At 45.7% G+C, this 25584-nt stretch overlaps 1 protein-coding gene across 5 annotated transcripts in view; it reads right to left on the bottom strand.

The window, feature by feature from the left end:
• DTNBP1 (dystrobrevin binding protein 1) overlaps positions 1-25584 on the bottom strand; it is a 155024-nt gene that overhangs the window by 86115 nt on the left and 43325 nt on the right. For all 5 annotated transcript variants that reach the window (XM_075532451.1, XM_075532450.1, XM_075532454.1 and 2 more), the window contains exon 6: positions 15426-15558. In XM_075532451.1, the coding sequence (XP_075388566.1) occupies positions 15426-15558 (133 nt within the window). The remainder of the gene's footprint in view (positions 1-15425; positions 15559-25584) is intronic.

The raw sequence follows: 25584 nt of genomic DNA, 5'->3' as shown, positions 1-25584 counted from the left end.
TGCTTACCCCTTCATGCCGCAGCTAAGAATGTAAGCTGACTCCCAAATCTACAGTCTATTTTTTTCAACTGCTAGCTAAACACACCCACACACATCGTTTTCAGTTCTTTCTGTGGGCTCAAATACCAACAATTATCTCTTCTTATGTTCGGAAGAAGAATTTTCCTTTCGGTTGCCAGTGACTTTCCTCTAAAGGCTCATGAGTTAGACTTGTATGGCTATGCACTTGTCTTCCGAACTGACAAGTCAAATCTCGATGCCCGTCTTCTGCCTACTGGCATCGCTCATCCACCATCCGGTGCTTTACTGTGTATCAAGCGGCATGTATTCACTGCCCATAAAAGTTATCGGGGATAATGACACCAGTTAAGCAAGTTAGAATTACTAAAGTATCAATGATGACGTTCCCCTACAATCACACAATTCCTTGGGTCTTACTAACACTAGATTAAGAACAAAAGAAAGATGTCCTTCGCGGCAGAAATATCTGGGCTAATGCACTTATTGTGTTTCCCAAAGAGCTCCTTCTGGGCGTTCTCTAAAGCTACAGGAGGGGCTTCAAAATATTCAGGGGAAAATGAAATTAAAAAGTAATGCTATTCCCCCACAAGCTTTTGAAGCCCCCGCCCCCCTCATGTCTCCCTCTGAGAATCCCTGTAAGAATGGTCGTAAGCCACTATTACTGCTGGATAGGATCATAGCCTGCCCTCCCTAAGTGAATCAGTGAAAATGTTTCTCAGTTCAATATGTCCCTAAGCAGATTTCAGGTCTGGCCAAAGATTGTGCTCAAATTATGAGTCATTTATAATTAATTAGCACTGCTAAAATTGCTGTTTTTCTTTTGTACGAGGTTAGAGTCTGTGTCTGTACAGGGAATGGCCCATCAAATGTAAAAAAAACATCATAGGTCCAATATTTTGCAATTTCCTCCTATATAATATCAAGTAGAAATCAAAGAAAATTAAGAACAATTCTCTGAGAGCCAAAATATGACCTTGAATATATCCCATCTGAATGTAGAAACCATCTAGAAAACGGATCTGATGCAGTGAACACTAATGACCAAGGACCAGGTGGAATGACACTCAGGGTATCATGCATGAAGAAAACAATAGGTCATTAAAAGAGACTATGAAACTTGCTACTGAAACAATAGGACCCCTCCCAGAGGGGTCTAATGGAGGAGATAAGTCCGTCAGAGTGTGATATAGCACCGATGAAGAACACAGCTTTCCCCCAGATCCTGGATGCTTCCTCCCCACCAACTACCATGATCCGAATTCTACCTTGCAAGTCTGGATAGAGCAGAGGTTGTACACTGGTGCAGATGGGAGCTGGAGGAACAAGGAATCCAGGGTGGATGATACCTTCAAGATCAGGGGTGTGAGGGGCGATATTGGGAGTGTGGAAGATGAGTGGTTTGGAAAGGGGGAACAGATTACAGGGATCTACATGTGACCTCCTCCCTGGGGGACACACAACAGAGGAGGGGGCAAGGGGAGACGCTGGATAGGGCAAGAGATGACAAAATAATAATCTATAAATTATCAAGGGCTCATGAGGAGTGGGGAGCATGGAGGGAGGGGAAAAAGGAGGACTTGACGCAAAGGGCTTAAGTGGAGAGCAAATGCTTTAAAATGATGAGGGCAAAGAATGTACAGATGTGCTTTACACAATTGATGTATGTATGGATTGAGATAAGAGTTGCATGAGTCCCTAATAAAATGTGAAAAAAAGAATCTATAAAGTCCTCTTCAGACTCATGAAAAAAAAAAGGAAACAATAGGAAGTAGAGTAACTAGAGTGAATGGACGAAATGATGGCAAAAAAAGAGGTGAACAGAATATTTCAAAGGAAGGCCTGGGAAGACAAAGTAATGTAATTAAATGTGCGAAGACCTGACTTTAGAAAAACCGAAAGGAAATAACATGCACTGCATTTATCAAGGTGGAAGAACAGAAGAAAAAATTCAAGCCTTGACTTGTAATACTGAAGGATTTCTTGGGGCAAAAGAAATGTTACCACACTGGAAGCATGGGAAGCCTTCATTTGTCTAGGCCAAGAAATCTGGATGACAGCCATGTGGCCTCCGACTGTAAAAGATCCAAATCTGCACTCATTCTGAAGGAAGGTGACCCAACAGAACGCGGAAATTAATCGAGAACTATCATGAATACCACATATAAGTAACATTTTAATGAAAATCACGCACAAATGGTGACGCAGTACGCCAAGAGAGGGCTGTCGGAACCCAGGCCGGATTCAGAAGAGGACATGGCGCCAGGGATATCGTTGTTAATGTCAGATGGAACTTGGCTGAGCGCAGAGAGGACCAGAAAGAGGTTTACTTGTGTCTTATTGAGTATTCAAGGCACCCAACTGTACGGATCATAACAAATTATGAATGATATTGCGAAGAATACACTTAATTGTCCTCACATGGAACTTGCACGCAGACCAAGAGGAAACAGAACACGAGGGCACTGCATGGTCCCAGAACAGGAAGAGTGCCCACCCGGGCTGTGTGCTCCACCTTACTTGCTAACTCTGCATGCTAAGGCAAATCGCCCACGGAGCTGGACTCCATGAAGAACAAGGCATCAGGGCTGGAGGAAGACTACCAATCTGCAACACGCAGATGCCATGACCTTGCTTGCTAAAACTGAGGCCTCAAAGCACTCACTGATGCAGGTCAGAGACGTATGGTGTACACCTCAATAAAAAAACCCAAATCCTCCCAACCAGACCAACAAGCAACATCGTGACACATGGAGACAAGGCTGGCGGGGTCAAGGATGACTTCCTTTTCCTGAATCCACAATCAGTGCCCATAGACGCAACAGTTAAGAAATCAAGTGACCGCCACCAGGGGACGGCCAACAGACATGTTGGTGCAGGGAGACAGCGGTCGGTGTAGAGATATCAAATAATAATTTATAATTTGTCAAGGGGGCAAGAGGGTGAGGGGCAGTGGGGAGGGGGGAAAAAGAGGTGCTGACACTCAAATAGAAAGTAAATGTTTAGAAAATGACGATGGCAACACGTGTACAAATAGGCTTGATACAATTGATGTATGGATTGTTTTAAGAGCTGTAAATCCCCCCAACAAGATGACCTTTAAAATAGTAAAATACAAAAAAATAAATCAAATGCTGTGTTGTACGGGCCATCTGCTGCACAAGACCTCTTTATCGTGTTAAAGAGCAAAGAGGTCGCTTTGAGGACTAAGGGGTGCCTGACCTAAAGACATGGTACTTTCAGTCACTCCAAATGCATGTGAAATCTGGACGATGGAGAAATCATGCCTTTGATCCACACCTCGTGACTACCAGAAGAAGGACCACATCTGTCCTAGAGGAAGCACCGCCAGGATGTTCCTGAGAAGCAAGGATGGGCAAGGCAGTTTGGACACGCTTACAGTGGGGGCTGCCCCTGGAGAGGCTGTGCTGCTGGGTAGAGGGGCAGTGGAGAAAAAGAAGTCCCTGAGCAAGAGGCTCGCAATGAAGGGTACAAACACCGATGGTAGCAATTGTTCGGACCAGGGGTCCTCAAACTACGGCCCACGGGTCACATGCGGCCCGCCCAGGACATTTATCCAGCCCGCCGGGTGTTTTTGCCCGTTTTGTTTTTTTACTTCAAAGTGCAGTGTGCATAGAAATTTGTTCATAGTTTTCTTTAAACTATAGTCCGTCCCTCCAACAGTGAACTGGCCCCCTCTTTAAAAAGTTTGGAACCCCTGGTCCAGACGGTGCGGGAGCAGCGGTCTTCTGTCACAGGGTCACTGTGAGTCAGAGTGAAACTGACGACCTCTCACACCATCACTTTTTTTGTATCATACATTAGCCTCTTTTTCAGAATACAGACAAAAAAGAAAGCAACTAGTTTAGTTTGAAGAGCCTCATTTTTAAAGGGCAGTCTATTTATAAGAATCAATATTATAAAATATTGTATAGTATAAACTTAAAATGAAAACTCAATTTTGCTTAAAAAATCTGAGAATTTCGCAAACTTTCTTGTACAGAGAACTAGACAGACAAAGCTTGGATATGTATGACATACAAATTTGCTCTCTGAACAAGACAAGTTGTGAAATGCGGAGTCACGCAGATTTCTTTACTATGGGATTCCTCAGCGCCCTAACAGACTGACACACACTACAAAGTTACAGGAGGCACTGGCAGGATAATGTGTTTCCAAAACGTATCTGATCCGGGAACATTTTATCAGTGGCCCTCTTGTCCGTCTAGTATTCCAAGCAAAACACTTCAGGGAAGGTTAACGTGGATCAAAATATTTTAATTCGAGTTTATGCTTATCAAAATAAAAGACACGCATTTTTGAAGTCGCGGGCATTTGTTAATAAAAATCAAAAAGCTGAGTTTGAGCCCTTACACACTTGAAAACTACTTTCCCCCTGACATCTGATGAAAATTTGGCTGTGTGTCTTATTATAGTAATATTTCTTTCTAACAGTAATGTTTCCAAGTGGAGCCCAATGGACGTTCCTTGTTGTAATTGATCCCTAACAGTTATGGCCAGTCTCCAGCTTTCTGTGACCTCCGCATTTCTAGCACAATGATGTTTGCAAACCTATGTACTGGAGATAGGCATTTCCCTACTCATCTTGCCAGGCCCTTTCAAAGCCAGACATTCACCTCCTGCAGTTCAGGACCATTTTCTTGCCTGATTTATCCAATAACTGCCTCTCTCCCCCCTCTGATTCTGCAGCTCCCAGTACTCAGATGTGGGACCTAATGAAGGATCTCATTTTCCAACATACTTTCTCAGTCTTTTTGTACTCTGATACAGTCTTCTTCAGCATTATCTTCCAACCTTCCGCTGAGGCTTTCCGCTCCTCTATATTGTATTTCTAAGAGCACCTTCTTGTTTTCTAACTTGTTTCTTTTCAATGGCATCTTCTCTCAGGATGCAAAAGAGTCCTTAGAAGACGGCCTCTAGAGCTACAGTTACTATAATTTTGTTTTTTATTTCTTGTGTCCCTCATAGTCTCCTTTCTGTTTTTTATTACTGTGTTTTGTCATAATGTATCCATGCATAGACTCGCAGAGCGTGCATAGAAAACTAATACAGGAGGGGGAGGGTGGTTTTAAAAAGTCATATAGCACATGCACATCTGCATCAAATACTGCATATGACTGCTTATTTTATACTTTTTGGGGTTCTTTTGTTTTGGTCCTTTTGTACATGGAATATTATTCCCCGGCTGTCAATTCTTATCTAAGAACAAGGCACACAAAGATGTGGGGCTCAACGTGATAGGGTGCTTACATGAGCACCAGCTGGTGGATCAGAGACCTCCCCAAATGTCTATTTTTGCTGTTTCTCTCTCTCGTGGACCGGTCAGTTTCACAGATGAACCCCACAATAGTCTGAGCAGAAGAACATGCGTTTAGCTGCCCAAGTTCAGGGAGTCAATGGGGGGAAAGAGTCCTAAAGATGAGTCTCAGCGTTTATTATGTGGATCGATTTCCACTTAGCCCTTTGGCCCTCAGTAGGGCTAAAGCACCCTTGTTAACCCAAATCCCCAATCCACTGCCATCAAGTCGATGCCGAAGTGACCCTATAGGACAAAGTAGAACTGCCCAGTGAGTTTCTGAGACTATGACTCTTTATGGGAGTAGAAAGCCCAGTCTTTCTCCTGTGGAGGTGTTGGTGGTTTTGAACTGCTGACCTTGTGCATTTCAACACAACAGGTAACTATGGCTCCTTAGGTGCCATCAAATCAGCTCTAACTCAGAGTGATTTCTGTGTCACTGCAACATACTGCCTAATCCTGTGTCGTTTTCACGACTGCTGGCACGCTCCTGCCATTGTTGCAGCCACTCTATGTGGAGGGCTCAGCTTCTAGAACTGCACTGGGCCATGTGCTGTGTGATTCACAAGGTTTCCTGTGGCTGATTTTCAGACCACCAGGCCTTTCCTTCCTACTCTGCTTTACTCCGGAAGCTCCCCTGAGACCCGTCTACCATGAGTGCCCCTGTGGGCCCTGGAAAACCACTGCTAACATCACAACACTCAAGTCCCCACAATATGACAAACTGACAGACAAGTGATGGGTCACCAATGTACCTGCCCCAATCGATCTAGCATCTTCAAGCCTGGAGCCTCTCGCGTCCAGTCCCATGCCTCTTGACGAGGTAGGGCAGTGGTGACCATGTGACTGAGGAGTGGATTAGGGGGTCTAACTTTCAATCCATCTTCCTGCTTTCAACACACGTAACCTTGGAAGGTACTTGGCGCCTTTCATTCCTGAGCCTTCCTGCAATCTATTCTGCACACCAGCTTGCTCCATGCCAGCCCTCTCCTCCACAGCACACGGCAGTTCCAGCTTAGCTTCCTGGCTTTTCCGCTCTGCTCCCAGTCACCACTCCTTGATGCAACTACCAAACTGTGGACGACGTCTCTCATCGACTGCCACTTCTCTTCCACGCCCTGTGTTCTTTTGAACTGTAACACGTAAAGGCTCCTCGCTATCTTCTTAGTAGGATCTCATGGGGTTTCATAAGGTTGAGTGTGGTTTGACAGTACAGAGATGAATGACTATGTTCAATACATGTGTTAAATGAAAGCTCTAAATCAATCAAAATTAGCTTGGTGTCATTACACTAGCCTTCCTTATACTCCCATGTGTTTTGATAGCTTACAATGGAATAAAGGAACCAAAAGGAAAAAACCTCCAACAAACCAAACTCACTGCCATCGAGTCAACTGTGACTCAAAGTGCCCCTGAAGGGCACAGTAGAACTGTGGGTTTCTGAGACTGTAACTCTTTTCGGGAGTAGAAAGCCCCATCTTTCTCCCATGCAGCGGCTGCTGCCCTCATCGTTAGCAGCCCAGCGCTAACCACAAAACCACCAGGGCTCACACAAGGAACCAAGAGTGAACTAGATATGCAAACAAAAATCTGAACAATAATTTCCATTAATCTAACTCCCTTCATTTGGAGATGTGTGTGCGTGCATGCGTTTAAAAGGAGTACAGTCCTCAAAAGTTATATTGTTTTATGAATTAAGCTGTTAATTAACTGAAAGGTACCCTTCAAGAATGGTTTCAGTTCGAGAAATATAGATTATCTCGCAGCAATTGTCTCAAGGAATCCGCTGGTCCCTGCCAATCTAATAAGTCTGTTTTTATTGTTTGTTTGTTTTTAAAGAATCTGTGTTCTGGTCTACAATTTTCTCCCATTCTCTATGGCGCAATCGACTGAATGATCTCGTACTTAGAAGACATTCAGGGCCAATCTTCATTTGACTGCTTTGCTCTATTCTCTCCGTAAGGTGTCTTTCCAGAAGGGATCCTTGTCTGTTTTACAGACACGCCGGCCAGTCTACCGTCACAGAGGCCAGGCTTTCCGGAACAACCACCGACCCTCTGGAGGAATCAGCCAAGAATTCAGACTGCAGACTTCAGAGGAAAAATCTGCTGCAAACCACCTCGAAACAATGCGAAGCTGTAAAGCTGTCGCTCCGAAGACGAAGGTCCCTTGGCTCATGCCGGGATATCCTCACTGCGGGAAAGGTGGGCAATGAATCCGGGAAACCAGGGAAGAGGGAAGCCTTGGAATTATGGTGCTGCAGAAGAAGCATGAAAGCTGTGTCTTGTTAGAAGTACAGCCAGACTATTCCTTAGATGCGGAGATGGCCAGCCTTTGTCTCATGCTCTTTGGACATGGTGTCAGGAAGCCCGTCCCTGGGAACCCCCTGGAGAAGAATCTCACGCTTGGTGACACAGAGGGTCAGCAAAACAAGAGGAGCCTCAATGAGCTGGAGCGACACAGTGGCGGCAACGATAGGTTCAAACACACCCACGCCTCTGAGGATGGCACGGGGATGGCAGGGCTTTGCTGTTGCACACAGGTCTTCAGGAGAAATGAGCCGGCTCCACAACCCCCAGCCCCACCAAGCACATGGACAGCAGCAGGGAAGGAATTCAATCTTCGTCTTCTAGGTCTCACACGAAAACGTTTTTTGCTTTTGGGTGGGGGGGGGTATGTGTGCGTTTTACGTGATTTGGGTAAAAGTTTACAGAGCACATTAGCACCACATCCAACAACTTATACACCTTCTACTTCATGACATTAGTTGCAATCCCCTCAACACTTCCCACTTCCTCGTTGGGTTCCCGATTTCCGTTTGTCCCTTTTTCCTCTCCCTTCTTTCTGCACTTCGTTTTGGTCTCATCTGGGGATTGCTGATTTTGGGCATAGTGATTATGAGTTGGGCTACTAACCCCAAGATCAGCGATTCAAAACCACCGGAGAAAGACACAGCTTTCTACTCAGTTTGTGGCTCGGAAATCCACAAGGGCAGTTTTCTGCTGTCCCACAGGGTCACTATGAGTCAGAATTGACTCGATGGCACTGAGTTTTTGAGTGAGGGGCGTGAGGGGCATATTCTTAACAGGGGTTCTCGTTCACTTTCTGGGATGATTTATTATTTTGCTGAAAGGTGACCTCCAGGGATGGGTTCGATTCCAGATGTGAAGAACATCTAAGAATGAATCTAAGATGTTTGATCAATCCCTATCGGATAACTAAGTCTGATCTTTCTTATGACATAGCTTGTATTTCTGTTGTTATGGATTGAACTGTCCTCCTCAAAAAGTTATGTTGGAGTCCTAACCTTTAGACTTACACATATAATTCTATTTGGAATAGAAGATTTCTTCTGTTATGTTAATGAGGGAGCCCTGGAGTCAAGCGGGTCCCCAGACTAATCCGTCTGAGTGGCCATACAGAAAGAGCAGAAGCAGTACCAGGTAAAGCGGTACCAGATCCTGAAACCAGGTAAAGAGCCCTCTGTAAGCCAAATGTCAATGAAGACCTGGGGCTGCAACAAAGAAGCCTGCCCCCCTGGAGCTCATGCCCTGTTTGGACTGCCCTCTAAAACAAAATGATGCAATACATATTGCCCTTGAAGGTCACCCATTTGGGGTCTGGGTGTTATGGTAGCCCTGGTGGGTTCATGGATTGTGCTCTGGGCTGCTAACCAAAAGATGTGTTGGAAAAACATGAGGCTTTTACTCTGATAAAGATTCAGAGTCTCAGGACCCACAGGGGCAGTTCCACCCTGTCCTGTAGGGCAGCTGTGAGATAGAATCTACTGGATGGCAGTGAGAGGTAACCAAAGTACCTGTTAATAAAAAATCTGAATGAAAAACAATAGCAATCATCTCAGGATATGAGTATGAGTTCAATTTCAATCACAAGTCTTATTATTTTACTAAGCAATTAGATGGAAAATATTTGGGCCTTTATTGATAAATGTTTATTTTGAGAAGATGTTATACAGAACTATTAACAAATATAGTTAGAAACATACAGGAGAAAGTTTTCTTTGACAAAATCTTGGAGAGTTCTTCAAAGTCTTAGATTAATTTTAAAATTCTCATTCTTGAAGTTCATCCTAAGTTTTCAAAATGTTATGACATTTTACATTAATCTCATGCTGCCCTGGAGAGATAGATAGTAATTCCACAAAATTTAAAAGATTATGAAATATTTACCAGTTTGTAAAATTCAAACTGATTATAAGTTGTAGTCCTCAAACGGCACATTTCCCCCCAAAACTTAGGAGGGGGTACTCCCTCCCCAAAACAACAAAAAGAGCAAACAAGGTCCGCTTGGCAGTACTTTGATAGTACACGTTTTTCCCACCAAGCAACTGAGCATCCAGCAACTCACTCTGAGTTAGTGTACCCGTGGTACCGCCTGGGAAGGTCCTCTTTCGCCACAATTCATGTTTCCATAAAAGCCATTCCACTGGAACCTCCTCGTCTTTTGTGATGGCTGATTAAGAGAACAGCGTTGCGCTGTGAAATTTTGCTTCCCGCTAGGGAAAAATGCTGCAGAAATTGTTGTGATGCTTAACACAGCTTACACACATGTACAAGTAGCTTTCTCGCTTCAAAAGGGCGAAATGTTGAATGATGACAAACCTCGTTCTGGATGTCTGTCAACTTCCCAACAGGCAAAAATGTTGACAAACTTTGCGCACTTGTGCTCAGAGATCGATAACGGACCATTGGAGAGGTGGGGGAATTATCTGCACTGTCTTGGAGCTCTGCTCAGCGACTTTTAATGGGAGATTTGGGAATGAGAAGGGTGGCTGTGAAATGTGTGCCTTGGGTTCTGACTGGCCAGGAAAATAGTGTTGAGTGGAAACATGCCACGCTTGGAAACAACAGCTCCAGAGCGACCCAGACATTCCCCAAGGTCATTACTGGCGAGGAGACATGATGCTAATCTTACAACCCTGAAAGCAAACATCAATCAAGCCAGTGGAAGACACCATCATCCCCTCGCCCCCAAAAAACCTCGTCAAGTGAAATCAAGGATTAAGATGATGGTCATTTGTTTGCTTGTTGGTTGAGGTGACGGGGATAGTGCATTTGGAGCTCATTCCACCAGGTCAGGCTGTTAATCAGGCTTTCTATTTAGAATTTCTTAACAGATTGTGTAATTGTGTAGAACAAGAAAGGCCTGTTTTGTGGCAGAGAGGGACTGGTTTTGCCACCACGACCACGCACCTGCTCACGCAGCCATCTCAGTGCGCCTGCTTTTGGAAAAAGAACAGCATGCCTCTCTTGCCACGCACCTTGCCCACCTGACCTTGCTCTGGGTGACATCTATTTTCTTTTACCTCGTGAATGAAGAGGGACATGAAAGGACAGCGATTTGACAACGTAGAAGAGGCGAAGAAAGAAAACACGAGGGGGGCGGGGTGCTGTCAGCCATCCAAACAGATGAGTTTGAAATGTTTCCAAGAATGGAATCGCAGATTTGACAAACGTACTAAGTGTAATGGCGAGTACTTTGAAGGTGATACGGTTGTTTTCTATAAAAAATTAAAAACATAGCTTTTGGGGAAAAAAAATCCGTTTCGGGGGGGGTACCCCTCATATGGCATAGTAACAGGCCCCATAATCAAACCTCCATTTCTCACATCTAAGTTTATTAAGAAGATACAGTTTTCCAGTTTTAAGTATTTCAAGCACCACTCGTTTCCAGCTGGGAAGCAGTTTTCCAACTCGGGCCATGCTGCCCCCTGGGGGCGCTAGAAGGAACGATGGGGAGGCTGCAAAAGCAACTTCTTTACACTCCATCCTGGACTGCCGGCTTTGCAGTACACTTGTTTGTAATCGCCAGGGGCGGTGCTGAGTAATTTTTTTTTATGAAAGGAGGGTGCTACGCCAAATAAGTTTGGGAACCTACGTTATCTTGACTAAGCAAAGTCTTAAACCAGAACAAAGTAGAAAGACAAGTGAACGCTTGTCCCAGAACACACAGCTCATAACCAGTGACAAAGAGAGGGCTCTTCCCACCACACAATTGCACCTCTACAATGAGGAATGCTCTGTCGCTTCAATTATGTAAAACCGTAAGAATTATTCCGTGCATTTAGGCTTCTACTTAAACCACAGCTGAGGCTGTGTTCCAAACCCCACATTAGTTTTGCCTTACGATAGACAAGTTATAGTGCATTAATTAAAATAAAGCAAAGTCATGAGAAATAACTTTCATAGCTCTTTTCTGTCTAATCATTTTATCAAAACTTGAAATTTAATCCTACACATTGAAGTGTCACCTGCTGTAGTTGAGTGATTTTTTTAAAACTTTCTGTTGTGCGTTGGGTGAAGGCTTACAGACCAGATCACTAGTTTCACATTGTGTTTTCTCTCCTTCACGGGACTGCCGTTTACCCCCCTTTCTCCCTGTGACTCCTGCAGGCATTTCCCCTCCCTTCTTCCCTCTGCTGAACTTCGTCCCGCTGAGCTCTGGGGGCTGATTATTCTAAGAGTCTCCTTAGACCTGTCTTTAACGTTTGACTGAAAAGCAAGTCCGCAGGTGAGTTCATTTCCACATCTGAAGGGTGACTGAGGGCCATGGTCTTGGGGTATATGTTGTGATTTTTAAATAAAACTCCCAATACACTCACATACCAAAATAAATATCACAATATTAATATACTTATTATATCTAACTAGCTAAAAAAGAACTGACGTTAGAAATAAGGAATACCATTTTCACCAGCAATAACTCACGTTAGCCAGTCAGTGCTGGTTCACAGGGCATAACCCTTACCACGCGCACCAAGTGAATCTCTAACAACCCTGAACGGAGCTAGTGTTGTTGCCATTTCACAGGTGAGGAAAGCGTGTCAACTTTCCTAGTGTCACACAAGCCGTGTCCAAGCTGTCCAATCTCTTCCAAAAATTTCCTCCCCAGATTCTAAGTTCCCTTAGAATACACTATAAATGCACTTAGGGACACCATAAATCCGCTTACTGACGTGGTTTGCTTCTCACAACAGGTCACGTCCTTATACGAACATATCGGTCTAGAAACCCAGCAGGTCACAAAGGTTATCCATTCTCTGTGATGAGCAGTCAACTCTAAATGCTATCAGCCACTCGCCCACCGACCTCAGCTCTATGGGAGACAATGGTCTGAAGTCACCTGCAGAAAACCTCTCAGACATACAACTTCAGCAAGCATCTTAGCCACAGCGCCCCCTTTTTAAAGTCTGTTCACTCCTACTCCCAGTCTTCCAGAGCACGGTTGCCGAGTCCCAGGCCCCTTCATCCATTGCACCTGGACTCATCAGAACCATGGCAACGCTGTTTAAAGTGGTGCCACAGGAATCGAACGCTGATGATGGAGCCCAGGGGTCTCCCTGGGTGGCTCTTCTGCCTTGTTAACTTTAAGACCCATCCTGGGGGACCATGGACCTCGTTGACAATGTCTACGCTGAAACACTCCATTTTTCTCTGTACCTCAATCGACTGGTACCATTCTCAAAAACCGAACGTCAGTGTGGCGATCCACAACACCTACACATTAGCCTCACTTTTTAAAAAAATCATTTAATTGGGGCTCATACAACTCTTATCACAATCCATACATCCATCAATTGTGTAAAGCACACTTATACATTTGTTGCCCTCAAAATTCGCCTTCCGCTTGGGTTCCTGGAATCAGCTCATTTTCCTTTTTTCCCTCACCCTCCCTCCCTGCTCCCCCCTCTCTCATGAACCCTTAATAATTTATAAATTATTGTTTTATCTATCTTACACTGCCCGGCATCTCCCTTCACCCACTTTTCTGTTTCCCATCCCCCAGAGAGGAGATTATATGTAGATCCCCATGATAGGTTCCCCCTTTCTACCCACCCTTCCCTCCCAGTATCGCCACTCTCACCGTTGGTCCTGAGGGGTTCATCTGTCCTAGATTTCCTGTGTTTCCAAATCCCAACCACTGTGCATCCTCTGGTCTAACCAGGTTTGCAAGGTAGAATTGGGATCATGATAGTTGGGGGAGGAAGTGCTTAAGAACTAGAGGAAGGTTGTGAGTTTCATTATTGCTACACTGAACCCTGAGTGACTCATCTCCTCCCTAATACCCCTCTGCAAGGGATGGATGTCCAGCTGTCTACAGATGGGCATTGGGTCCCCATCACGCTCCCCTCATTCACGATGATGATTCCCTCCACCCCCCGTGTTTGGGGCTTGAAACCTGGTCCCCTCAGCCCTGCGCCTCACTTTTAAAAATCTCTTGTCTACCACTATTCAGAGGGTCTGACCATGTGAGCAGCCCAGTCCTCTGTGTGATAGGTTTATTGTGCTAACCTGGCAAATAAGAACATGTGGGATTAATAAGGTCACAATTGATTGGAGGGCAAAGAGATAAATAAATGGCTCAGCCAGGCCCACACCTCCCCGCGCCCCTCTCTCTTGCTGTCTGGTGATAGGACCAGCGTGCAGCAGCTTTAGCTAGTTCTCCGCCTCAACTTGTGAGCGACACTACCTGTAGGACAGCCAACCTGTGGATAGTGTCGCTACAGCTTGAGGTTCTTTCAAGACCTGCTTCACCACGCTGCTGGTGTGTGCATCGCTTGAGCTGGAGGTTGGCAGATCCTGCCATCTTGCAATGCTTGAGTTCGATATCCCATCCATGCCTGCTTCAATAAGCTCCTGAGCTGCTGACTTTTGGTGACGTGTCCTGCTGGCTGCTGCCTGTGGCTGGACTGCCTGCATTGCCTTAGGGAAGACTCAGCTGTCTGCTTCCTTGACCTTGGACCCAGCAGCCCTTGTGAGTTGAAGGACTTCCTGTATATTAGCTGTTCCACGGAAGTGAGTTGAACTGAGCTCTCTGTACTGCTGTGTGGTCTAATTAGCTGTCATACTCCTTGGTGCTATACATATGTATCCGTGTGTGTGTGTACATATCTATCCTTGTGTGTGTGTGTAATCATAAGTGTCCTGTTTTTGTTTCTGTAGAAAACCTGGCTAACACAGACTGTAACACTCTACTCCAAGAACTCCTCAAGTTTCAATTAGCGTGAAACCAGTCTGGTACTCTGCCCGTCCTGTCTCTGCTTCTCCCACCAAAAATGATCTTCAGTTTCACCCAGACACCGATCTCAAAACAATGGCTTCTGTTTGTTCCCGTCTAACAAACCATTTCCTGCCCAGCATGATGACAACTGGGCACCCCACCTGCCCTCAGTGTACCTGTGGACTTTACCTGGCAACCCTGTCCTTGGTAGCCACTGCACACACTGGGGCACCATGGCTAGGGTAGCAGGTTGCTTCACTTAGACTTCTATTTCCTATTCACGTTAGCCTCCTAATCATGATTGTGACAACCAACACGTCCAGATGCTGTTTGTATTTAACAAGAAGAGTCCCATTTAATCCTCAGAGCACTTTAGGAGGCAAGCATATTGTTCTCCCTATTATAAACCGGAGCCCTTGAGAGGAGAGAGGATACAGTCTCTTGTCTACGGTCGCGCAGTCATCAGTGGCAGGGCTGAGAGTCAGTCTACCACACCCCTCTGCACAGCTTGGCCTTGGGGCCCCTCTCCTCCGACCCACGTCACAAAGAGGGACAAAGCAGCCCAGTCATGTGCCTCTTGGAGACACGGGTCAGAACTCCTACTTGGAAAACTCTGCCCCTCCGCTCTGCTCCCCTCCACACTTACATGGGGGGCTTCTTGTGTTTTACCTTGTCCTGAGCTTTTGAGAACTCAGCTTCATGAGGTACCAAGAGATGCGCCAAACCGTTGGCGCCCAGCAGATCCCGGCTCACATGGAACAGAGTAGAACTGGCCCTGAGGCTACCACGTCTGAATCCTTTATGGAAGCAGCCTGCACCCCATTCTCTCAGCGCACAGCTGGTGCTTTTGAACGGATGCCTTCTGTTAGTGGCTGAGCACTTCATCCGTCTGCTGCTGGGGGACCCAGAACAATGGTACCAAAACTATTTTGGAAAATTTGTTAGGAGCGCTCCATAGACAAGACTTTTGTCTTCTATCAGCTTAAAATGGAGACGAAGAGCACGTGACACAGCACGGACAGAACGCTGAGGTTGACCACGGGAACTCTGGCCGACGGGAAAGACCCACCTCTTCTTTTTCTTGTAGCTTTCCAGCTGCTGGGACTGCGCGTGCTTGTGCCGCTCCAGCTCACACTGCCCGCACAGGTCTTCCAGATGCAGCAGGTGGCGTTCCACCTCCTCAAAGCTGGCCTCCAGGTTAGCTGGAAGTACATGTGACAAAGACACAAGCGTCAGACGTCAGAAGCCTTGGTTCACAGAGACCAGAAAACGTGTCAAACATGAAACGGCTGTGACGGCTCGGTGTTTGCTGGCTACCCTTCACCCAATTTTCTCCTAAATGAGCACACTTCAAATGATCTTTTTCAAAGTTTTCACACATTGTCAAGATGTTGCATTCCAAAGCGATTCAAATACTCTACCCACCTGGAGGATGAGGAGGAGCATCTTGGGTAATCGAATGTAATATCCCAAGGACTGCACACTACACACCAGCAACCGGTTCTCTTTCAAACAAGGCGAATGCCAGCAAAGGTAATTAGCTCAAATGGGAGTGGGCACGTGTTCATGTTGAAGATTCCCGGTTGCTTTAGCATTTGACTTGCCCCGGGCACATCATACACACGAGTCTTTACGACATCAAAGAGGAACCAAGTAGTCAGTAAGCACAGGTGCCCCGTGAGGCAGTTGGCGGGGAGAGAGGGGAGGCTCCGGCTTTCCCCACCTGCCAAGCCACTCGTACCACTGCTTCTCGGCCACCAAACCTAAACCACCCCCATGGCTGCTGAATAAACTTTTAAGAGATTTAACACCAAAGCCTACAGAGATTAACTCAGTGCCTTGGCTAAAGTCACATAGCTAGTGAAGGGCAGACAGGAATCAAAACTGAGTCCCTCTTGAACTACACAGCCTGCCAATGGAGAGGAGGCCCAGTATGCCAAGACTCCGAGGGGCAGGGTGAGGAGTCCTGGGTTGCTTGGACAGTGGGAAAGTTTAGGAATGAAGGCTTTTAGGACTCAAACAGCATCGTAATCCCAACACACCCTACATATGCCAGTCCTGTACCAGGCACGGGGCTAGGAAGATGGGGGACCGGGGGAAGGCAGTCCTGTGCTCGGGACCATGCGGGGGAAAGGGAGGGTTTCCACGAACACTCCTGCATGACACACTGCAAGAACTTGAAGCAGTGGACTGGCATCTGACCCAGATGAGGGGGCAGATCTGAGCAAGAGATGACACCGAGGTCTGGAGTACAGCCATCCAGTGGGAGGGGGCCACAGAGGAATGAGGGGACAGTCTCTCTGGCTCTTGCTCTGTTCCTACTAGTGCTCACAGCATCTGTCACAAGCTCAGCCAGCTCTCAGAGCATCGGTGCTCAGAGCCAAACTCACTGCCGCTGAGTGGATGCCGATGCACTGCATCCCTATAAGCCAGAGTAGATCTGCCTCTGAGGGTTTCCAGTAGAGAGTCTGGTCTTGCACCCCCACAGCACCCCTAGAGCAACCTCCTCAAATTTCATCATGCAATTCTGGGTCAACTATGAGGCCTGTTTTTAAATTAATGTTTGATCCACATAGCTATTAAATCCAGAAGCATTCACATGTTGTAATATGTTAGACTTTCAAAGGATATTACTCTTATATGACTTTAGGGAAGGCACTGAATTTGGAAAAGAACCCATCCCCTCTACCACGTAGAAGGTAGAAGAAGGGTAGACTGAGGGCTTAAAGGCATGGTTTTGTCTTTAAAATAAAATTTTATTCAAAAGTGGAATTGTGATGACAAGTGGTAAAGAATTTCTCTTCAAAGACGTTTCATGTGTGGACTTTCAATATACCGAGGTACTGCTTATAAGCCACTGCTAAGGCTGCAAAAGGCTGATAATCACGTAGTTTATAATGGATCTGAGTCTATCTTCAGGTGCCACCATAGAAGAGCAAACATATGTCATTGGGGAAAGACTATCAGAAACTATTCGATTTGCAAAATCTAAATAGTAATCGATTGCATTTAAAATTTTAATCATGGCATAATAGTACATAAGGAACTTATGTGGTAAACTAGGTAAAATGGTATTCTGCTAGATTATTTTTCATTACCTCATGGAATGTAAAACTGCCAGGGATACTCAGCTCGGGTGCTGGCCCTACTGGCGCTAAGAAAGCAACATTCAGTTCTCTGCCCAGGTGACAAAGGGCCAGGAGAGCTAACAAGATTAGTTAAAAGGCTCCATTACTTTGATTTTGGCCAAGGACTAGAATCATTAACTTGAACATGGAATCCATTGACTCCAAGCCTCTCATTTCTTTCAGTGGGATGCATGTTAGCCTTAGCATGAAGGGCTGCCCAGGAGCAAGGGGCTGGCTCTGAAGCGTGGAAATCTAGCTCTGCCTTTAAATGGGTTTTTTGGGGGGAAGGTGGTGGTTGTGGTTTATTTTATTTATTATTAATCATTTTGTTGGGAGCTCTCTAATTGTTTATTGATTGGGTGAAGGTTTACAGAGCAGAACGGTTTCCCATTCAACAGTTTATACTCATTTCATTTCAGGTCATTGAAACATCATTTATTCCATTTCTGCCCTGAATTTCCTGTTTCCATACCTCTTCCTTTCTTAAGTTTTGGAACCCTGTCAAGAGAGAGAAGAGAAAACTCATCTGTGGATAGGGGACAAAACAAAAAGCCAACAACACCATAGGCAAAGTGCCTAACAGCACTTGGCACACTGAGTTGCTAACTGCAAGGTCAGCAGTTTGACACCACCAGTCACTTCAAGGGAGAAAGATGAGGTTTTCTACTCATGTAAAGATTTACAGTCTCAGAAACCCACAGGGGCAGTTCTACCCTGTCCTCTGCGGTTGCCATGACTCAGCATTGACTCCATGGCAGTGAGTGAAACTCTCAATTAATGGTTAAATGTTTAAAAAAAATAAAAAGGAATATAGAGTAAATTTGTATAAAGATTAGCTAGGTTTTGTAAGTCATTTAAAACAGTTTAGTTGCCCAACAATGATCATGATATATAACACTACCTGTGGAGCTAGGACCCTATAAGATCAAAATATCAGGAATATTTTCATTTTTCCTGACAAACATTGTAAATTATATTTGAGCATATGTTCTTAGATCAAAACCCCACGCTGTTAAGCTGGACTACTAAGTGAAAGTATAGCAGTTCAAAGATGTCCCTGTCTGCTTCTGTAGAGACTCACAGCCTCAGAAACCCTACAGAGGGGGTAGCCAGAATCAAGTCGGTGGCAGTGAGAGGTTTTTTTTGTTTTGTAGTGGTGAGACAAGGGGAGTCCGGGTGGCGTGGTGATTAAAGCACTCAGCTATTAACAGAAAGGTCAGCTGTTCAAAACCACCAATCTCTCCATGGAAGAAGGATGTGGCAGTCTGCTTCTGTAAAGAACGAAGCCTGGAATTTCCATGGGGCAGTTCTACCCTGTCCTGATGGGTCCCGGTAAGTGGGAATTGACTCAACAGCAAAGGGTTTACAGGGGAATTAAATGTAAAATGGTTTTTCTAAAAAGAAAATAAATATGCCAGAGTCAATAATTATATTGGAAAATGTTCACCTTTTTTGGGAGGGGTGGGCAGACGACAATTACCACTTAGATCCTAGCTCAGTAGGTAGACTACAGAGCTAAAGACACCAGGCATGGGAATGAATTTGATCCCTAGGCAGACCAATTATCCTTCCCAGAGGAATCCTGTACCTGCTGCCCTCCTCACACACTTCTGTGCCCCTCACGGGGGCCAAATGAACACATGTGAGTGGTCTGGCCCCACTATGGAGAATACAAACCGCACCGCCACCTGGACAGGCAAGCAGCCACACATACAGCGTGTGGAGACCTGCCAAGGTTGGCTAACACTGCTGGGGCAGTTCATGGTGGTTGTCTTTGCTACTTTCAAATTGATACAGTGTCCACCCCTTAAGGGAGTTTCAAAGGCTACCTGGTCCTTTTGGAATCCAGTGGAAAGTCTCACCTTAGTATGAAGGACCTATTGCCCGATAGCCAGAGTGTACGGTTACCATCTCGCCGCCTGCTACTTTCCTTCAACTATTCTGCCTGATAGCAAAACGGGGTCACATGCCATTCCTCGTGGAGTCTTTTAACTCCTTGGCCTTTGCATGTCCCTGAAGTGCCTTTGTGGGTCCCCTTGTCCAGCCCCAGGCTATCTTCTCTGGCTCGGTGACTGCGATCCCTCTGCCCCACAAGGCTTGCTTACTCTTCTGAGTTTCCACAGGCTTCTGAACCTTGCAGGCAGTTTATATACCGGCTGGCGTTACACAGTGAGTTGTGTGCTACTATCTCCCTCGAGAGCCAGTAAGGCTTCCAGCCTAAACACCCTATTGATGCATCTCTGAATCCCCTGATATATCCCATTAAGTTCAATCAGAAAAGCTCTGCTGGAAATTCCATCACTCTCAAACTTGAAAGAAGGCAACTCTATGATTCATGTGCATGTCATTTAAATATTAACAGACTACATGAAATTTTGCCAAAGAATAAATGAAACATGGGAAGGGAAATGCGAACACATTAAACCGCATGGCCATACCGCAGTGCCACGGAACACGTGAGCAGAAGCCACAGAGGCAATGGCCACTTTCCACGGCACCTCTTGACAAGCTGGAAGCCAGCAATCACACACACAGAGGGGGTTCTGCTAACCAAGGCACATTCTCTCCCTTTCTTACATTAAACACGCGAAGTGGGGCTCTTTAAGTGATACTTGAATTGGCAAGGCATACAAATGCAAGCAAATACAAAGGGCTTTGAAAAGTTGGCAGAAAAATGGAAGTGAGGGCTGAAGGAGCTTTCCAGGAGCTTTCTGCAGCCCCTTCACGTGTGCTGTAAATTCTCTATGTAAACTGGCGCGGCCACAACCTGCTCATTTTCTATCATAAAACGAGGTACACAGCTGAGTGCATGTGGTGACCAAACTTAGCGCCATGTACATAAAACATTAGCAGCAGGCCTCTAGACCAAAAGATACCGCTACAAGAAGCTCAAAGCTCTCCGTTTTGCTCATTAGGACGGCAGCATATGCCGTATTTAGTGATCAGTGGAAAAGATGGGTGGAATCTGATGATGACAACTCACTCGGGGACGTCTGACAGCTGTGCTCAAAGAGCCCACAGATCTTTGTGAGAGACCGTCCCAGAGGAAGAGGGGTTGTGTTCGGGATTTTCTTTGTGCCGTTCATTTCGATAGGTGTTATCTGTACTGTAACCCTTGATATAATGGATGAAGCACACTTAAATTAATTAATCATTCCACAGCACTTACCTAACAAAATAATCAGGTCACAGAGGCCAGGTACTAAAACACCATAAGGTTCTTCGAGTGCTCAAGTTATGAATTTATGGTACAGGGGAACTCGTAGAGATGTGTTCCCTGCAAAAGCCACTACAGACCCAATGGGGGCATGGAGTGTACTGCCACGTGTCTAACGGGAGACAGCGCACGGGATAATCTTGTTCATGAAGCACTGACCACAGACCCCTGACACACGGCCTTTCAAATTTTGTATACACACAAAACCAGCATGCATTGGGGTGAGATCCAAATAAATGAGAAATTTCAGTATATTGGTTGATTCTCTTCATTTACTTTGCTACCGAAAGTTTACCAGACTCTTCTGTTCTGGACAAGGGCATCAGTCTCTCTAAAGCAGGTCACACTTCTTAGAAAAAAAGCTTCATCTGTGAAGCTCCAATAAAGGAGTAGGATTACACTACCCTCCAGTGGAAGTTCAAGAGAATACAAATCAATACTGCCCATGCATCTCTCCGTTTCATGCAATTCTGTCACAAATGATGAGTACAAGGGGGCTTCAAAAAGGTTTGCGGAAAAATCAGATGACAAGGTAATGGAATTTCCCCATGTACTGTTTGAAACTTCCGTCTCTAGAAACCGGATGCAAACACTCCCTTCATCACCCTTCCTCAGTACAGAGAAGGCGGCACTGGCCATCCTGTCCCACGCAGGGCTCTGTGGTTACCCTCACAACTATTCTGCTGTGCAAGCTAAACCCCACAGCAGTCCAGCGCTGAACCGCGGTGCCACCGGCCGCCTGGAGCAAACAGCAGGCCTCTAGAATTCCTAGCTTTGTCATTTCTTACATTTGGTCATTCATTAGCAAATAACAGCAACGGATTAAAACCCAAAGGTACCATATTTTTCAAATGCTCTTATAGATCATTCAGATTAGCCCCCAAACCCCACAAGACAAACCTAGCCTTCAAGATTCTAGTCTAAGCGATCTAGGTCCCAGGTGGGTGGGGATGGGGGAAGATGTACAAAAGGAAGAAAGGTTTGGTGACCTGCTTCCATGAGGAATGCAGCCAAGCAACACTATGGTCAGAGTTCCATACTCTGACATGACCTGGAATCAACCGAATGGCAATTGGTAGTGGGGGGTGGTTTGGGGACAGAGTGGGGAGAAAGAGAGTTCTAAGTACTGTGAATTAAACCAGTGTCCAATACAGGGTAGACCACGACTAGGAAAAAACCACTGACTCAAATGAATCACAAGCAACAATCTGGCCAGGAGAGTATTTCAGAAAGCCCTTTGGCTTTATCTTCCCCCCTTCAAGTGGTAGGTTTTCTCTGATTTGAGAGAGAGAACTCAACATTTGGGAAGCATGTCCTATTTATTTAAGAAGGAATATCAGCTATCACCAAAAAACAAACCTGTCCCGAGGGCTCCAGGGCCTTAAAAGGCAACAAGAATGCAGCAGGAGAAAGGGTGCAGTTTCTAAGCAAAATCAAACATGGAAATAAGTAGAATGGTGGCAAAAATGCAACAAAGTAGCAGAGTAGTATTAAGCAAATCACTCTCAGGTGGCCAAAAAAACCCCAAAAAGCAACCCCAGGAAGTTATAGGAAAGCAAGCACTCAGGGGAGTGCAGGTGACAGGTCAAAAGAAAGTGGCTAAAAAGAAATCCCAAATATCCAGAGGCTAGTTCCATGACTTAGATGTCCCAGGATGGAGAACTGCTCCTACACCCACAAGTGGGAAAACAGCAGGAGAAAGCACAGCTGTTTTTCACAGCTCTTCTCACATCCCCCATGATGTAGACCATTCTCCCACATCTTTTTTTAAATCATTTTATTGGGGGCTCACACAACTCTTATCACAGTCCATACATACATCAATTGTGTAAAGCACATCTGTACATTCATTGCCCTCATCATTCTCAAAACATTTGCTCTCCACTTAAGCCCCTGGCATCAGTCCTCATTTCCCCCCCTCCTTCGCCCCTCCCCCTCTCATGAACCCTTGATAATTTATAAATTATTGTTTTGTCATATCTTGCTCTGTCCAACATCTCCTTTCACCCACTTTTCTGTTGTCCGTCCCCAGGGAGGAGGTTATATGTAGATCCTTGTCATCGGTTTCCCCTTTCCAACCCACCCTTCCCAGTATTGCCACTCACACCACTGGTTCTGAAGGGATCATCCTCCCTGGATTCCCTGTGTTTCTGGTTCCTATCTGTACCAGTGTACATCCTCTGGTCTAGCCAGACCTGCAAGGTAGATTTGGAATCATGATAGTGGGGTGGGGGAGGAAGCATTTAGGAACTAGAGGAAAGTTGTCTTTTTCATCGTTGCTGCATCGCACCCTATCTGGCTCATCTCCTCCCTGAGCCCACTCTGCAAGGAGATCTCCAGTGGCTGACAAATGGGCTTTAAGTCTCCACTCCGCACTCCCCCACTCATTCACTATGGTTTTTGTTCTGATGATGCCTGATACCTGATCCCTTCAACACCTCGTAATCACACAGGCTGGTGTGCTTCTTCCATGTGGGCTTTGTTGCTTCTGAGCTAGATGGCTGCTTGTTTACCTTCAAGCCTTTAAGACCCCAGATGCTGTATCTTTTCATAGCCGGGCATCAATCAACTTTCTTTGCCATATTTGCTTATGCACCCATTTGTCTTCAGTGGTTGTGTTGGAAAGGTGAGTATCATACAATGCCAATTAATAGAAGACAGTATTCTTGCATTGAGGGAGTACTTGAGGGGGAGGCCCAATGTCCTTCTGCTACCTTAATACTAAAGCTATAAATACATGCACATAGATCTATTTCCCCATCTTCATATATAAATATATTTGCATATATACATGTCTTTATCTAGACCTCTATAAATGCCCTTTGCCTCCCAGCTCTTTCCTTTATTTCCCTTGACTTTCCGCCTGTCCCACTATCATGCTCAGTCCCCACCTGGGTTTCAGCAATTCCTCTTGGTTACATTACCCTTGATCATGCCCTACCAGGCCTCCCACACTGTCCTCATCACCAATTTGGATCACTTGTTGTTCCCTTGTCCCTGGGTTTGTTAACATCACTTCCTTTCCCCCCACCTTCCCCTCTTCCATGTCCCCCCAGAACTGTCGGTCCCATTGTTTTCTCCTCCAGATTGTTCATCCAGCCTATCTTATTTAGACAGACCTGCTCTCCCACATCTTACCTTCAGAAATGACACAACACAGGGGCCACAGGGCATTGCAAGAGAAACTGCAACAGGCTAAACGTTTTAAAACTTGGGTGATCTGAACAATAGCCAGATGGGAAAACTAATGGATCAAATCCCTGGAATGGGAGGCTTGGTAGAGGTGTGGTGAGCCCTTTTGAGGAGTCCGACATGAGAAACTGGGTGACTGCCAGGGATATGGAGAGGCAGGAGGCATTCAAAGCAGCACAAACTGCTGACATCTGTGAGCCAGACGCTGCCATTTCTGGCTCTGGTGGACAAGAGATTTGGTTGCTCTGCATCTCGCATTCTGCCCTTTTCTCTAAGAGGGAGATTGCATTTCTAGCAGGCGCCAACCCATACTTTTTACCGTTCCAGGTGTTGCTCAACTTTGCCTACATTTCCCAAATTTGGCCATGAAGTGAAATGTCCAGCTTCACTTGACTGGCCATGACTGAAGCAGGTAGGAGAGGTGCAAAGCCCTGAGAGAGCTTGAGGTAAGTCAGAAAAAAAAGAAAAAGTAAGTCAATTAATCTTGTTTTATTAAAAATGTACATATAAATATGAAGCTATTGCTTCTTCATAGTTCGTCCATCTAAGTCAGCAGTTCTCAACCTGTGGGTCACGACCCCTTTGGGGGGTCACCCGATTCATAACAGTAGCAAAATGACAGTGATGAAGTAGCAACAAAAATAATGTTTTGATTGGGGCTCACCACACATGAGGACCTGTATGAAAGGGTCGGTATGAGGAAGGTTGAGAACTACTGCTCTAAGTCTACACATTTCTAAAAGCACCGTCCCCATTTCTCTAGCACCCCCCCCCAAAGAATTCTGCGCTCTTCAACTGACTCAAAACAGCCATGGTGGCGTTCCTGAGGGGGTTCAAATGCTGTCCCTTTGAAATGCTCTTTGAGTTTCGCAACAAGAAATCTGAGGAGCAGGAGCAAGGTTGTCGGGTGAGTAACATGAGTTCCGCCCTGAGATTCCCACAGGACCGTCCTTGTCACCTTCCACGAGCGAGCAGGCGCCTTGTCGCGATGGGGAACACTTCTTCAGAGTGGCTTCCCGGCCCTTTGCTCATCAAATGCAGTTTTTATTTCTTTTAAAATGTCTGCCCAAGCCCCATCCTGGCCCTGTGACCTGTAAGAAAATCTGCCTAGATTATCCTCTTGGGACCTACAGAAGCAGTCACCGTAGCTTTCTAAGCTGACCTCTCTGTCTCGAATGTAAGCGGACCTGCAGATTCCCCTCAGAAGGCACCGTTTTACTCGGACCTTCTTAGTTTGAAGGCCATCCAATAAGATTAGGGAAAGTGTATGACTGAGAAAACGCATTGCAGCCATTCACTGATCTCAGAGACATGCTCACCCGTGTTTTACTTGGAATAAAACCACCGCATATGAACCGGAACCCTACTAAAGTTCATACAAGACACCGTCTGCAGGCCGACCGAGAGCTGCCATCCTGACTACACCTCACGCCCTGCTGAGGATGCCACCAGACAGGCCGGGTTCCTGAACGTGCATCCTCAGAACTCTGCCACCTGAGCAGTCCCTGTGTTTCCACGGCTCCATCTCTGGATCTGTGAAGTGGGGAGGATAAAAGCAACTTTTGTTGCTTTGCCGTGAGGATTCATGTTTGCACAGCTTCCAACAAGCTCTGACACAGTGGAAACAAAACTAACAGCTGCTGCTGTCGAGCGGATTCTGAGCGGATTCACCACACACGGGCTGCTGAGCA

The sequence above is a fragment of the Tenrec ecaudatus genome, chromosome 1 (genome assembly GCF_050624435.1).
Source record: "Tenrec ecaudatus isolate mTenEca1 chromosome 1, mTenEca1.hap1, whole genome shotgun sequence".
Classification (NCBI taxonomy): Eukaryota; Metazoa; Chordata; class Mammalia; order Afrosoricida; family Tenrecidae; genus Tenrec; species Tenrec ecaudatus.
The sequence above is the reverse complement of the archived record's forward strand: the minus strand, read 5'-3'. Positions and strand labels throughout refer to the sequence as shown.